The 16,679-nt window shown below is 35.8% G+C and overlaps 1 protein-coding gene across 3 annotated transcripts in view; it reads left to right on the top strand.

Annotated features, from left to right (window-relative positions):
- The window catches only part of LOC121878325 (tetratricopeptide repeat protein 14-like), a 40,471-nt gene that overhangs the window by 5,426 nt on the left and 18,366 nt on the right, over positions 1 to 16,679 (top strand). Inside the window, exons 2-12 of one of the 3 annotated variants that reach the window (XM_042384453.1) lie at positions 525 to 590; positions 1,812 to 1,991; positions 4,113 to 4,237; positions 4,509 to 4,585; positions 5,439 to 5,564; positions 10,103 to 10,320; positions 10,660 to 10,806; positions 11,135 to 11,326; positions 13,006 to 13,128; positions 13,564 to 13,671; positions 15,143 to 15,238. In XM_042384453.1, the coding sequence (XP_042240387.1) occupies positions 1,825 to 1,991; positions 4,113 to 4,237; positions 4,509 to 4,585; positions 5,439 to 5,564; positions 10,103 to 10,320; positions 10,660 to 10,806; positions 11,135 to 11,326; positions 13,006 to 13,128; positions 13,564 to 13,671; positions 15,143 to 15,238 (1,379 nt within the window). In that variant the 5' untranslated portion in view covers positions 525 to 590; positions 1,812 to 1,824. The remainder of the gene's footprint in view (positions 1 to 524; positions 591 to 1,811; positions 1,992 to 4,112; positions 4,238 to 4,508; positions 4,586 to 5,438; positions 5,565 to 10,102; positions 10,321 to 10,659; positions 10,807 to 11,134; positions 11,327 to 13,005; positions 13,129 to 13,563; positions 13,672 to 15,142; positions 15,239 to 16,679) is intronic. The other 2 variants (XM_042384454.1, XM_042384456.1) reach the window with 2 other exon arrangements.

The raw sequence follows: 16,679 nt of genomic DNA on the forward strand, positions 1-16,679 counted from the left end.
CTTATGATGGCTTTTTGAAGTCCCTAACCCCATCATATAACAGTCAATACCTGTATGTATAAAAACTCTTACAAGCTTTTTCAATAAAGGGCAGTGTGTGTGTACTGATATAAGCATGGGCCTGGGAGGAAGATGTAGTGCGGTCACATGACATGCACCTGCCTATAATAAAGGCTGGTGGGCTTGGAGCATTAGCTGTATTCGACTTGGCAAGTACTCTGCGTTCTATAATAATTTGAGAATATTCACTCCATATTTTTCTCATGATGATATGAGGGTCATCCATTTTCTCAACCAGCTTATGACATAAACCATCAGATTCTGGCCATTTCCTGCAACAATTTTCCACCATAAACCATATACTGTATCAGTATTTGTGTCGATGTGGATTCAGAAGGTAGGGACTGAATTATGGATATAACCAAGAATATCTTACCATTATTTATAATTGTTAATGTTTAATGCAATATGAGATGGTGTTGTCTATCTGTAGTACTGTACTAATTAGCACCTTCTATTTCCAGATTATCAACTTATAAATCAGGGCATTACTGGTGCCCTTCAAAATCTTCCTTGCAAGTTATTTTCAGGTAAGCAGATTTAATGGGAGATCTGTATTTATAGAGCCAATGATCAAAGTCTTAACTTAGACTCCGCTGTTATGTTTTGTTACACTGTTACATTATATTGTGATGCTGTACTTTATATGACTACTGTGGTACTGTACTCTAGTTATCCAGGCTACTTTTCTCACAGTGTATGTGGAAGAACTCCAGTGGGCATTTTTTTTTTTTTTTTTTAAGATTCCAAGTGCATCAGCTCACGTTTTTTATAAAAAAATAAATAAAGAAATTTTGCATGAAGTGTGCCACCATAAGAATGTGAATGCTGTATACAGCATTCTAAGTGTAGGGAAGCAGGTTTTGTGTTTATGGAAAATTAACCCATCGAGCCAGGTAGTCTTTGATTACCTCAGGGAATTGCAACCCTGCCTTACCATCAGTTCCCAACTTCCTACCTTATGGGTTGGCATTAGAATGGGCATTCAGCTGTAAAATTTTGCATCAACATGCCTGATCGCAAGTAGTTCACCAGGATTTTGTCCATCCCCTGGTTTCTGCTATATTTTCTGGGAAAACACCTTGGGTTTTTGGTGGTAATGGTGTGTGTGTGGGGGGGAGGGGGGGAATTGCCATAAAACACTGATCTCGATGAGCTTTTTGGTTTCTTTCCTCAGGACATCCTGAAATAGGGCATACAAATGTACTCCACAGGGAAACATTTTCAGGCCTATGTAGGAATGATCAAATCTTGTTAAATTTCAAAGTCTTTAGTGGTAAATTTACTGGTTTTGAATTTTCTGGAGAAAAAAGAAAAATATATTATGAATTTTTTTCCCATATCAACAACCAGTACCTCACCCTCACTATTTCCTTGGGTCTCTGTTCCAGAATAATGAACCAGTAAAACTCATTTCATCATCCCCCCTTTTTCAGTTCAAGTCTTGGTACTGTACACAATTCCCCATCATGCCACACTTACGAGCAAGTTTCTTTCCTCACAATTTTCCATCATCGTACAACCTACAGCTCATCAAAACAAAAATTAAAACTTTTCTTATTTATGGTGTACAGTATTGGGCAAGCCTCATTTGACTATAGGACTTTTTCTCAGTAGCATTACCCATTAGGGACACACTGTCTTGTATACTTCCCTAATCCATCACAGTGAATTATTGATTAAGGATTTTGAATTTAGAGAATATTCATAAGAAATAATTTTATGTCATAACAGTTACCATTCTATTACAGAAAGTGTAGAAAAATGGCTGGGACGGCCCCACTTTGTAGCAATATGGTCTCACAATCAATAAACTTCCATGGTCACCAACTTCTAAAACAACTTACAACTTCCCATCCCAAAGATCTGGAGACCTTGAACCTCAAGGACATTGATTATAATGTTTACAAGGCCCGTGTTCATGAGGTCTGGTATGTATACAGTGTATTTTGAGTGGGCAACCCATTCTTAGTGAAACAATTTGCTACAGTATATTGTATTGCTTCCATTAACTCCAGTTTAGCCTTTCATAACCTGAGTTCCAGTTATAGCTAGCAAATATTGCATTATGATGAGACTGTATTTGCTGACAAACAATCAGTGAAAGGCAACCCTTTCAGGAGGGGGGGTGCAGTGCGGTTACATTGCAATGGACCCTCTCCTTCCCTACCTCACAGCATTTGTTATAAACTTAGATTTGTGTTAGAGAGATGAATTTGATACCATAATGATCTTGAATAAATTATCTCTGAGACATTTCCAAAATAATACTGTATCCTTAAATGACAAGTCAAATAATAAGGTAAAAATAAGTATTTTACTGTACTGTACATGAAGGGTACTGGTATTAATAAGCTCAAATTATTACAGTTTCTATTCCCAAGTCTCTATGTACAGAACTAAACAAAGAATTTATTTGAAATACTCTGTAACATTCAGTACCATAATACCCTGACCACTGGGGCTAGTTATATCTGTTTGCTAATGTTCATCATCTCCTTAAATTACATCTAAAATTTGTATGTAATGCAAATTTTAAGATGTTTACATTTAAAATGATCACCATCTCGTAAGAATTACAGCAATGTAAATTATATTCTGGCCGGGTAATTTGTATGAATTTTATGAACTAAAAACAAATTTCTTCAGTAAATAAACAAATTATACTTCACCCAGACACTATCTGTCAATCAAAATACCCCACCTCCCGCTCCCCCCTCTTCCTACGCTCGCTGGGAACCTCCCTCCCTTCCTACCCCCCACCCCCACCTTCCCTCCCTACCAGAGAAATGTTTGGGTTAAAATAGTATATTTACATTTTTAGTAATAAATAATACCTCAGACTAAAGTTAGGATAATATAATTGACATTGCTGGATTCCTTGCAGGACAGGGAATATTTTGAATGTAAACGTCATATATTTTGCACAAAAGATAAAATGTTTTTTAATTTTCATTATCTCCTCAAATTACATCTAAAATTTGTATGTCTAATGCAAATGTTAAGATGTTTATATTTAAAATGATCACCATCTTGTAAGGATTCCAGCAATGTAAATTATATATTTTATGAGCTAAAAACATATATATCTTCAGTAAATAAACAAATTATACTTTACCCGCGTAAATGATGAAATTTACCGCGTAATTAAAACATTTCATTCTGGCAAGGTGCCGCGTAAATGACCAAACGCGTAAACCAAAACCGCGTAAATCCAGTTGAGTCTGGATTTACGCCGTTTTGGTTTACGCGTTTGGGGGGGGGGGGGCTGTATATCATAACCTAAGTCCCTATATACAATACATCTAAAATAACTTAATTTAAGACAAATGAAGAAATAGAATGACAAAATACAGTAAATGAAAGGAAAAAATAAGTCATCAGGTAAATAAAATGCTGTAATTTTCAAATTTAACCCCATTCGTATTGGCAGGCATTTGTAAGTCGGGAACCCCTTGTATATACATTACAGTATACTTAATTTTTAAATATCTAAAAATCTGCTACATAGAAGGTGGGTGCTAGTTGTAAGCCAGCTGCAGTGAAAGGGTTAAAAATATTTATTTTTGCTGTACATAATTTCAAATTATGTAAAATGTTCCCAGATTACAGTACTATACTATATATACAGTCTCATTCAAGATTCTTCGAACACTGCTGGAGATAGCTGGCAACTCAAGGCCATTTGTTTACTTTAGTACCTAGTAAAAATCATGAATGAATGTAAAAGTGATCGGTGATTGTTTACTTAGTTCCCTGTTGCTTAATTAATGGTCAAGCTTTTACATTCATTCATAATTTTTACTACGTACAATAGTAAACAAACAGCTTTGAGTTGCCAGCTGTCTCAAGCAGTGTTTGAAGAATCTTGAACGAGACTGTACATCTATTTTGTATAAAGAGGGAACTTGTACATTAGTTTGAAAGTGTTAAGTTATGAGAAGCATTTGGTCCTGAAGAAATTATTTTTTTAGTGATTTGTTATAGACTAATTAAGGCACATCAAATAATGGTTATTCCTAATCTAAATCATATATTCATTTTCCTTTCAGCAAACAAGGAAACGCTAGCCGTCAGGAGCTACTTCACTTCATAACCACTAAATGTCCCAATTTGTTCCTGCCTCGGGAAGTAAATCCTTGGGCAGAAGTAAGTGAAGATGACTTCGGCATGGAAGGTAAGCTGCCGTTAAGCTTCTGTTTTCCCAAGTAAAGTTAAATTTTGTTAATTACTTAAGGAAAAGATACACTAACACAGCTGCCTAGGGTGGTCCTTATCAGTAAAAATTTCATAAGAATACCAGTATGTTAATGAGACGATTGTGTGGATGGGAAACAAAATTGTAATCAAGATTAATTTTTGAAAAATTTACATAATGTATATAGTACAGTGCATGAGGACTTATTGTAGGGAGATACATAAAATTTAAGTATTTATTTTTATTTCAGACAGACGAAATCAACTTCCACCTCTTGAATACTTCATGAAAGTGGAAAGCCATATCAGAGAGGATATGTTCTTTAAGGTACTTGAATAACATGATTAAATTGTGGTTGTCACTTTATGAAGTGACAAATGTTCGTATATTTGCTTAAATAATGAAGAAATTGTATTAATGAATTGGCAACTTTACAACCACAGCTGCCACAAGATTCTCACATCAAATTTTGTCATAACTTTAAAAATTTTCTTAGATAAATCGAAACCTCTCTCTCACGCACGCACGCACACACACGCACACACACACGCACACACACACACACACACACACACACACACAACACACACACACACACAACACATACACACACACACACACACACACACACACACACACACACACACACACACACACACACACACACACACACACACACACACACACAACACACACACACACACACACACACACACACACACACAACATACACACACACAACATACACACACACACACACACACACACACACACACACAACACACACACAACACACACACACACACACACAACACACACACACACACACACATGCACACACACACACACACACACACAACACACACAACACACACACACACACACACACATACACTGTATATTTTCAGCCACTAGCTGCAACTCTATTAATATACCGTTTATTATTATTATTATTATTATTATTATTATTATTATTATTATTATTACACACACACACACACACACACACACACACACACACACACACACACACTTGGATTTTTGTAAACTGGATCTTCATCAATTGTTGACTGCCTGTATTTTAATTTAGTACAGTATTAATTTAAGTGGATGATATAGATGAGATATTCTTGTTTTGTCTGCATTATTAGTACACTTAGAATTTATATTTATATTACAGACAGTGAAACGTGGAGATATTCTGTTCGCAAAAGTTTCGAATTACCTCCATGAATTACTTCAGTGTGTGAAGATTCATTCAACAATGGGAGATGTGGTTCGAGACCTCATCGATACTGATATTAAGGTAACTCATAACCTTAGAAAACTTTTGATGTTATGGTATGTGTAATGTAATTACAGTACTATATTGGTATAATATTTTATGTGTTTTATATACTTTAGTATAATAAAAGTCTTAAGTGTTGCACTTATTTTTAACTTTGATCGGTACATAATAGGTCTTTTGGGATGTCGTTCATTGGTCATTTCCTATTAGACCCAACCCTTGTCAAACATGCTTTTGCTAACCCTGGGAAAATTCTAGAATGTGACCCCACCGTGATTAGCGAGGGATTACATTACAGTGAAACCTCGATTAACCGCCCACATATGGGGGGAAGGGGCCGACGGATAATACAAAAGGTTGGTTAATAGAAAATAAAGTCTACGGAAATAAAGCATACCTTTTTAAAGTACCTATCCCTAACCTACCTCATTTAAGTCCCTCTATTCATTTTTGTTCATTTGCCTTTCATATTTCAATAGCATTTGCTTTGAAACATTAACCACTTTAGTAAATAAATATGAACCAGCACAGAAACCGTGAATAATCATAGGAAAAGTCAAAGAACATAATACTTTAAAAGCAAAACTTTTATTAATGAAGTACTGTACGGCACATAAGCAATATCCAAAAACCTGAGAAAAGAATAGAATAATGTTTACAGTACCATAATCCTTTCATGAATGCATGTACATTGGAGCCACTGTTTTGTAGTTTTATGTAGGGAAATAGTTTTCTGAATCGCTCAAGCCTACTGACATAAGTGGATCATCGGCATGATTATCCGAAGCATCAGCTGAGGAGGAGGAGGAGGAGGGTTGAGGGTTAGTTGAGGTAGGAGGCCCAGGCTCGCTTGATGATGGTGTTTTAGAGGGTTAAGGTTTAAAGAAACTATCAATCTTCACCCGTTTGAATTTCTGATATTGCCTTTTTATAATTAACTCTCTCAATGCACGTAAATGTTCGTTGTGTAGATGGAAGGCAGGATCATTGCTGTAATCAATGTGTCCGATTATACGGTTGATCTAGTCACGCATATCAGACGGCTTTTCACCTTTAAAGTAACTCGCCTCATCATCATCATTATCTTCATCTTCTAATTCTTCATCATCGCCTTGATTCTGAACACTGGCAGCAATTTCTGCTTCTGACAGTATCTGGTAACCAGGGTCGCCATCATCAGCCTCCAACCATTCTCTGATGTCATTAGAACAAACTTGATGCTCCCCTGCAAGATGTAAGCGTGCATGAAAATCATCATTTTCAAACCAGCAATTTTGCAAGGTTGATTGTTTCATATTTTTCCATGCTCTGGCTAGATAAAACACACACGACTTCATGTTATATGAGCGCATGTTTTCAAGTGTACGCTCCCCTCGCCTATCCTCCTCCCCGTCATTATCTTCTAGCACCACGAGAACTTCATCCATGAAGTAGCTTTTGTAAATCCTCTTAACAGCAGCTATTATGCCTTGATCCATCAGCTGGATATGAGATGTTGTATTGGGAGGCATAAACAGGAGCGTTATCCAACAAAATAACGGCTTACACATCCTCTGGCTTCACTTCCTTTTCTTCTATTTGAAATTTTCTTATTTCAACTTCAGTTTTCAGAAACCAGTCCAAGCAAATATCGCGGGTGAACCAAGCAGAAGGGTTATTATAATAGTACACTGGTAATTTATAGAATACATCCTTTAACACTCTAGGCTGCCTCGACTTCCCCACCATCGCAGGTTTCAACCTATGTGAGCCATCAGCGTTGGCGCAAAATAACGCAGACACTCTGTTTATTCAGCTTCCAACCAGGTTGGTTAGAAGATTTCTTTTCCGCTTGTGTGTTCATTGGGTCTGCCTTCCAAAATAACCCGGTTTCATCTGCATTGTAAAGCTCAAATTTTTCAAGTTTGTCAGACTGAATGATTTCGTTCAAATTCTCACGAAAAGGCTCTATAGCCTCAAGATCTGCACTGAGACTCTCACCACGCACGGGCTTATTACTGATGCCGTGGCGTTTATGAAACCGCCAAAGCCAACCAGAATTAGCCTTGAAATCTGCCACACCGAGATGCTGGGCAAGACGTTCAGCAGCATGCTGGATGTCACAACCACGAACGGGAACACCACTTGATCTTTGTTGTGAAAACCATCTGTAAACTGATTCTTCTAATCCACTATCTTTTGGCAATTTCAATGTTTTTCTGATTGAGGTGGCTTCCTTTCCCTTTTCACTAATATCAAACTTAAGAGAAAAACCTTTATCCTATCCTGATTATGCCTCAAATCTTTCACTGTTGGAACTTCTACATTATACTTAGCCGCGAGGCTTGCTACCGATCTTCCTTCCTTCAGTTGGTTTAGTATTTTCAACTTATCATTAATACTAAGCACAACACGCTTCCTTTTGCCTTTAGTTGGCGGCTTTGTCACTTTAGCAAACGCGTGGAAGCACAAATATGCAGTCAGAAGGAGATGCTTACTCTGCTGTATCTCGACGAAGACTAAGGCCTGATCAGTGTTGCCAGGTCGATAGATACTCATGGCGCCCAATTAAAACAAAAACGCACCCAAAACGCGCCCAATTTGAAATCTGTGTAAGTACACACTAAAACATAATTATGTATTTAGCATCTACGTGCAATATATTTTTTCCATAAAATGTATATTATTGTATAAACAATATATAAGATTTGTTTATTTCAAGCACTATATGCACTGAGTAAACAATTATTTTTTTAATCTAAGCACAATATGCACTGGGATACGGAAAAATCAAATTTATTTATTTATTTTAGGGGTCCGGGATCGGCGGTTAATCTGAAAGTCGGTTAATCAAGGTTTTACTGTATGTGTTTATTGTCTTAACCCTGGAATGTGTATTTCATTTCCAAGCCTCATTCCCAAGGTATGTCAGTTTTATATTAAAATATGAAAATGGTAACTGTTCCATTTTTTACTACTTTTTTTGTTAGCAAAACCATATCGTCTCCATATCTGGCATTAATATTTCTAACAACAACATCAGACAGGAGGGGGAAAAAATTAATTACCGTACATATTTATGGATTTCTCATTTTATACTATACAGTGGTCCCTCGGTTAACATAACACAATTCGTTCCAGAAGGTCGTTCGTTAACCGAAACCATTGTTTCAATGGGATTTTGAGTAATTGATTCCAGCTCACCAAAAATTACATACAAAGTAAAAATAAATGCAGTAAAGTACACTTACTTTGAGGTTTGTATGTAGAAGGCTCCTGGTTGATGATGATGATGATGATGATGGGAATTAGAAGTGGGGGTGGAAGAGAAGTCACCCTATGCTTCATGCCGTCATTTCACCCATAAAATTTTAAGTTCACTAGGTGTAATTCAAGATTATTTTCTTTAAATCAACACTGCACTGCACTATATATTGTCAATATGTAAAATAAATTTCAGAATGACCAATAATTATACTGTAAAAACATAAAAATAGTTTATGTTCAAGAGAGCCACAAGCAAGATGTTACCTCCACTGACCAGAGATACAAACTGACGCCTTGCTGGGTGAGTCAAGTGGCTGATTGACGCACCAAAAACTAGTTTCCTGTCCTGCAATTATGTTAAATAAGTGTTAAAATGACTAAAAATTTAATATAAAACTTGGAAAATTATTGAATAATACAACCTTCTTGATATTTACTCAAATGAGAACGAATTTAAGCCCTAGAACCGATTACTGTATTGGCGGACTAATATTCCAGCTGGTGAGCAAGCGAAAACGTGTTGACATGATTTCGTGAAAATTTTGTTAACCATATTTTTTTTCGTTAACCGAATTGAAGATTCTTATGGGAGGTAATTCGTTAACCGAGGGATCACTGTACTGTATAATTTTAAGCAACATTATATCACATGCTGTCAGAAATTCTACAGAACTAATACTCTGGTAAAAAATTTCATAATTTTTATTTTTGTCATGGCATTTGATTTCAGGTAAAGCAAACAAAACAGTACAGTGTAATTATTGAAGTTATAATTATACCTGTACTATGATAATATAAGGAGAAAAAAAACAACTCCAGATTCGAACGTACACCTTGCAGCCATTCACTGCCAACTTGTAAACAAATGTCAGAAACATCACATACATTATCAGAACATATCTTTTATATATGTATAGTTATGGAGCGATGCGGCATGGACCATATTGTAGATAGTTCAGTACTACAGTATATAAAAGTGAATGACTCGTTAAATAAAACTTCATCTTATGGTTTCTTAACTATATACCAGCTCTAACAAATGCATGGGTGAGTGAACAGTCAGATTAGCAGTGTGAGGGGGCAGTGTCCCACACCCCCTTTTTCAGATTTGCTCCCGCCCTTTCACAGTCTAAACTCTTGATACTTTTTCTCATATTCCTGTTCATAGAAAGAATGACAAGTAAGATGTAGAATGAACAGTAAGAGGTCATAAATGTTGACTTTATAGAATGAACAGTAAGAGGTCATAAATGTTGACTTTATAGTTATAGAATTTTAACTCAGTACAGTAAGTATTGCACCTGTTGCAGGCTCATCTACGTGTTGAAGATTCTAATCCAGATCCACCAGATCAAGATCCATTAGGGCGATGGATGCTACGGACACGGTTGTGTGTTGAAGTGTTGGAGGTAGATGCTAGTGATCACTACTTACTTGTGGGCACAAATGGAGTCACTATCCAACCACATCTTAAAGATAAAATTAAATTAGGCAAGATTACTGTGAATGATCAGCCACCTATAATCAGGTATAGTAATGGTCTTTCATAGTCATGAAAGAAAATACAAGTCTTCCTTTATATTGAGTATGTACAAAAAGGTATTCATGTTGTATGTTGGTTCATGTACTAATAGGAGGTAAATAACCCACTGAGAACCATTAAGATTTTCTCATTGTATGTTAAGTACAGTAATGTTATAATGAATTTTTTAAGTATTAATTGCCATCTGTTGTAAAATAACTCATATATTGGATGATACACACTACAGTAGAATTTTTGAAATGTTTAGTTACATTGGTCTTAGATTACTCATCAAAGGCTATGAAATTGTTGTCTGGCATAATGTTTTTTATTTTTTTTTCCAAGCAGTAAAATGAAGGAGCACAGTATCAAATCATATAGTCAGGCCTTGGAAAAATTGTCTATATTCAACAATCCACGCAGCATAAGGCATCTTGCTGGCAAGTTTGGCCTTGATATATTTGCACATTCATCATTAATGGACACCCTTAAGTAAGTAGCATTTTGTCTTTAATTTGTATATTTTTACAAAAAGAAAGGGAAACGTTTTGTTGTTTAAAAAGATATTTAATATGTAGGAGCAAAATAAAAAAATTATTATGATTTACTGTGTTTATCATTTGCATCTTTTACCATGTTCACACTAAAGTCACATGGAATTGCATTTGATATCCTAACCAGTAAGTGTTAACAAGCTACTGGGGTTTTCCTACACACATGGATGCAGATTTACACCCACAGATTTCTCTTAATTTTTTCCTTTATTGGGAGTGCATTTTTGAATTGATAATTAAGAATTTTTTTTTTACTTTATATTTAGATACAAATTTGCTGACCGGGAAATGTACAAAAGCCTGCGAAAGGCCCAGATGTCGCGATGGGCCCATAAGTCTGTGGCCGACGGAGTAGTTTTCTTCAAACGAGGACAGCATGAGGAGGCGTTCCAGTGTTTAAACAAAGCCTTGCAGATTGATAATGAGAATGTTGAAGCCTTCGTTGCAAAGGGCGCTCTGTGAGTTTTGTTACTTTGTTATTTGTAAATTATCCTTCGTTAATCCTTGATCTAAAAGGATATTGTATATTTATGTTGTTTTACAAATGTCATATCCATTAAATAAGTATAGACGACAACACTATAAGGAATTTTACACCAGATTATACCGTGGCCTTTTTTTTGTGCAGTGCATTGCTTAATGGACAGAACACCTAGACCGGTATGCAGTTATTGGATTAGTCATGTTTATCAGTAGAATGTCAGTAATATGATAGAAATAAACAAAGAAATCGGTTGTGTATAAATATGCAGTTTACCAAGTGATTCACTATGTATTAATATACTTTTTAATGGGAATACTGTAATGTGTCCAAAAGATATTACCTAGTACAGTATATACAGTAATGATATAGAGCAGTGTTGAATGGCCTAGAAATTACAGGATAGGGTAATAGTATTGCTTCTATTAAAGTTACAATTTACTTCATATCAAGGCAATGGATGACATTGAATGTTTACACAAGAAAGAAATTTCACACTTCAACCTTATTTTCCCATGCAATTTGTGAATAGTTTGTTTGTTGTTGATAAAAAACAAACAAACAATTGTTTTAACTAAAAAATCTTAGACATTACTTTTCTTTGCTGACACTATTTCATTATTTCAAAACACCTTAAATTATAAATCCCTGAGTCTGAACACCTGCTTCCTAGACTGGAGTTGCTCACACTCAAGGTGAGTCATAGCGTGGGGGAATGGTGGAGTACTGGCCTGTGCAAGTAGACGACATAAAACTGCTGTTTGAGGGCGTGACTGTCTTTCCTTAATATTTCTTGATTTGACCTTTAAAAACATATTTTATGAAACATGCAGTACTAAAAGAATTTATTGCTCTTCCAAGAAATAAAATATTAAGGCATATTTAATGGTTTTCTTATGCTAGAGGTCACAACCTCAAGTTAAAGAAGCCAAAAATTGTCAGAGTTGTGAACTGTTGTACAGTAATAACCTTTCTAAGAATGTTGTTACAGTAAAAGTTATGAAATTTTGAAGTAATAACCTACCAATAAAAGTTGTGACAGTAAGAGATGTGAACTTGTAATAACCTGCATTAGTACAAATGGAACATATGGTTGCCGCTTGAAGGCCCATTGCACCTGTAACATCAGCAGTGCACCCTCCTTTTTCAAAGTGTTCAATCACTTTAATTTTCACCTCTGCCAGGATATATTTTCTTTGTCTCTTGTTATCAGCACTCCTTGTTACTTTTCAGTAACTTTGCATTCATTTTGGTGAAGGTTAATAAGGACAAATCAAGAAACAACAAAGATTAGCCAGTCACTATGATATATGTGTGGCCCAGATAACAAGTCAGCGGCAGACTGAGGCAGCTAACCAGTCGAGGTGGTGGGCTGGCATCATGAAGCCTTGACATGTGGCTCGGGTTAAACTGGGAATGTTTTCTGGTTACGTAAACAGTTTCCCTTATTGGTTCCTCATGCTAATGATAATTTTGTGTTTTCCAAACTTGTGTTTAGTGGCGACTACCTTATAAATTTTATAAGTACAAGGTATTTCTTTTAAATTTTGTGCACTGTACTTCCACCTCATAATTTGTACACACCCTTAGATACTAATTTAATTTTCCTCTTGAAAACGTATTTTAAAATTAACTTTCATATAATTCTTGCCTCAGGTTGGCTAACTTAGGGAGGTTTGAGAAAGCTGTTGAAGACTTTGAACAGGCCCTGGAGCACAATCCAACACACAGCAATGCTCGCAAGTATATTTGCGAGACACTTGTTGAGCTTGGCAGACAGTGAGTTCCACTACATTTTTACTGTGTTTTGATTCCTTTATGTCATAACTATACTTAGGATAATTATGCAGTATTTTTTTTTTTTTTTTAATAACATAATTTTAGCTCACCACAGAACCACCAAGACTCGGACTAGAAAACTTGACCCCTGAAAGACCTATCATAGCCAAACATGATTAATTCATAAGCTAGTCAAAGTCTGTGATGTCTGAGGGTTAAACCTAGGTTTCCAACCCAGCATGTATGGCTGTAGCTCATAAATGTAATTTTTTTTCATGAGGTTTTGGTGTATATTTTAGTGCTGGTACATTGTTTTCTTCCAGGAATTGTATCATTTGTTTGTTCTTCTATTGCTATCTCCTTGTGTGACTTTCTTTCTGAGCCGTTATATTGCATAAAATAATATCTATAACAAATATTATGATTATTCCATAGACTGGAAGAAGATGAAAAAATGGAGGAAGCAGAAAAGAAGTATAAAAAATGCTTGGAAATTAATCCCGAACATCCAGCAGGTCTAGAAGCCATGAACTCACTTAACAGGTATATTATTCAATTATGTTGTACCATTCTCTTAATTTTTATTGTTTAGAGATACAGTATTACCTCTATATATAGAACTGCTCCTCTGATTCCAGTAGTACAGTACCTCTGTATGCCACATGAATTCACTGTACACTATACCGAACCCTCTACCAAACCCCTTGTCAAATACTCTATCTCAAATATAAAACTGTAATACAATGCTCTAATGTAACTTAGAAATAAAGAAAAATATATTATAAAACTGTGAAGTAAGAAAAATAAGAAGTAGGAAGTTAATGGTGTGTGGGAGGTAGGTTGTTGGCTGGACTCAGCAGAAAATCTCCCCTCCTTGTCCTGCCACCCCCTTAAAAGACAGTAGGCAGTTTCCTCATAATTCTCATAATATTTAGGTTCATTTTGTGGTAGGTTCATAAAACATTATTTTAAAATAATCTCCCCCCCCCCCAAAAAAAAAATTAAATAAATAAATAAAATAAAAATCCCACACTCTACCTTAGATGAGGTATGATATTGTATTAAAGTATTAAATTCCTGGTGTTCTGTTTACATAGAACAGCTGACCAGCCAGGGAAGATGCTGTTTATGTCATGCAGTAAAATAAAGGCCCCTCATATACCAGGCTGATTAAGCCACAATGATGTCATTACATACATTATTCGGAAGCCCATATCTGCATGGAGGCACAATTGTTCAAAACAACAACCAGCATATTATGCTAACACAGATTGGCTTATGTAAGCTCATAATAAATTAGTTCAAGTAAAATTATCATAATTTTCATGTATTTTTAGGAAATTCAGTTGTTTTTTATTTATTTAAAGTGTTAATAGATACTGTATATGTAAAGTTCTAAATTTCCGAAGCTTTCAGAGCCACAAAGACTTTTGAAAGTTGCCGAGTTTCAGGAACTTGTGCAGTGTGAGATAAAGTGAATGTTGTGGATATATACATTACTGCATACCATATATACTCGAGCATAGTTTGAGTTTTTATGATAAAATTTTTATGCAAAAAGTATGGGGTTAAACTATATACGCATAGTATTTTTTAGAGTTTAAAATCCATTCATTTCCATGGATCATTGACGGTGAACAATAGCTGTACAACCTTGCGGTAGGCTAACCTTACCAGTAAGCTCCTTCACCCTCCTTTAATTACTAAGTAATATTTAACTTGATGTCTTTTAAATGATTTTTTATCGAGTTCTGTTATATAAGAGGTGCTATGATTAAGCAGTGACCTTGAGATTCACAACTCCATAGACTTGAAGTTGGTACTGCAGCCAGGTAGGATTCGAGGCTGATATTGATTATGTTGTGTAAATCTAATTGTTACGTTGAGGCCTTGGACTAAACTAACCTCATTTCTCTTGGAATTTGCTTTCTTTAAGAAGACTGGTAAATGTCAAGCAAGTCATTTTTTAAGTAATGCTGGCAATTGTTCCTCCTTGTCGTGTTAACCCAAACAGAAAGCTTGGCCGTGTGAACGATCAGTATCCGGGAGAAACAGATTATGTTCAGAGAGTTCTTCGGGATCTCATAGAAATGGAAGAAGAGTTTAAAAGGTAGGGTAATTATTTATTCCTATTTATACATGCAATTAACTGTTTTCCCATCTTTAAGTGGCCAATGGCTAAATTGCCATTTACATTTCAAGTTGACATGATCTCTTTCTCATTAGGTAAGACTTGTTTTAAAGTTTACGGTACATTATACAGTAGGGTAAGGATATATCGCGAGATAGGGTCCAAGATGTTCGCTATATACTAAATCGTGATATATAATTACATGTCAATGGGGAAAATAGGGTTAGGTTCTGGAGGCCAAAAAAAGTGACTAATCTTGACTTAACGAGTTCATTTTCTTACCAACTAAAGCACCAATGAACACTAGACTCGGGAACAACAGGCTATTTAAATATCAATATCAAGGAACACTAGACTCGGCAGCTGAGGCCATACTGCCACCCTCACTTGACAATCCCACACCTACATAAACTAACACCAAAATTATTAGTTACAGTATTAAATCTTTTCCATAAAGCTTTCCATTATCTCCACTTCACTTTCCATGTCACTAGCAATCCATTTACACTTGCTTTAGAAATTGGAATCTGCACCAAACTCGGCAGCTGATGCGCCATCCCGAGAACAACAGACGACACATTGCCACCCTCACTAAACAATCATAAACTAACAAACCAAAAATATTAGTTACAGTATTAAATCATTTCCATTAAGCTTTCCTTTATCCTCACTTCACTTTTCACATCATTAGCAACCCATTTACACATCTTAGAAGTCGTAATATGCAGCAGTCGTAATATGCAGCAGAGTCGGCTGCTTTCTCGTCACTCACTCAGAAAGACTGAGCGGGCGAGCTTGAATGCGTGAGTAAGCAGCCACGGTGGCACCTCTGGTGAGCAAATAACGCATTTATTTGCCCGATTTCCCTCGCGAAAAAAATATATATATTGCTATACAGTATAAAGAAAAATTTCGATTATTTTAGAAGCCGCGATATAAAAAAATCGTTATATAAAGTCCCGATATATCCCGACCCTACTTTATTGTTTCTCCAAGTGAAAGGTGGGAAAAACAAGTGAAAATAAATGGCAGTTTTCTGACCAAGTCGTTTAGAAATTTTTTTCATTACGGTACAGTACCTTTGTTCTCGTTTCTCCTGTATTGGATGAGGATCCCCAGTTTTATACAGATTTTTTGTATTTCTTCCATATTTACTTTAAAATTAATTAACCCTTAAATGACGGCCGAGATTATTACATAAACTATTTTCTTTAACATGAAATATGAAGCTTTTAAAAAAGGGGAAATAAAATTTTGTGAAAAGGGCAACATTGCTCACTGAATACAGTAGTGTAATCAGATTTTTTGTATGCTTAATAAGGTCCATGAACAATTGGAGGGAAGACACTGCGTATGTTACCAAGTGGGAAGTTGGGGGAGGATTGGGGCATTGTCATGTGTGCCAGGCTTGGAAGTGTTA

This window comes from Homarus americanus, unplaced genomic scaffold, assembly GCF_018991925.1.
Source record: "Homarus americanus isolate GMGI-L3 unplaced genomic scaffold, GMGI_Hamer_2.0 scaffold41027, whole genome shotgun sequence".
In the NCBI taxonomy this organism is placed as follows: domain Eukaryota; kingdom Metazoa; phylum Arthropoda; class Malacostraca; order Decapoda; family Nephropidae; genus Homarus; species Homarus americanus.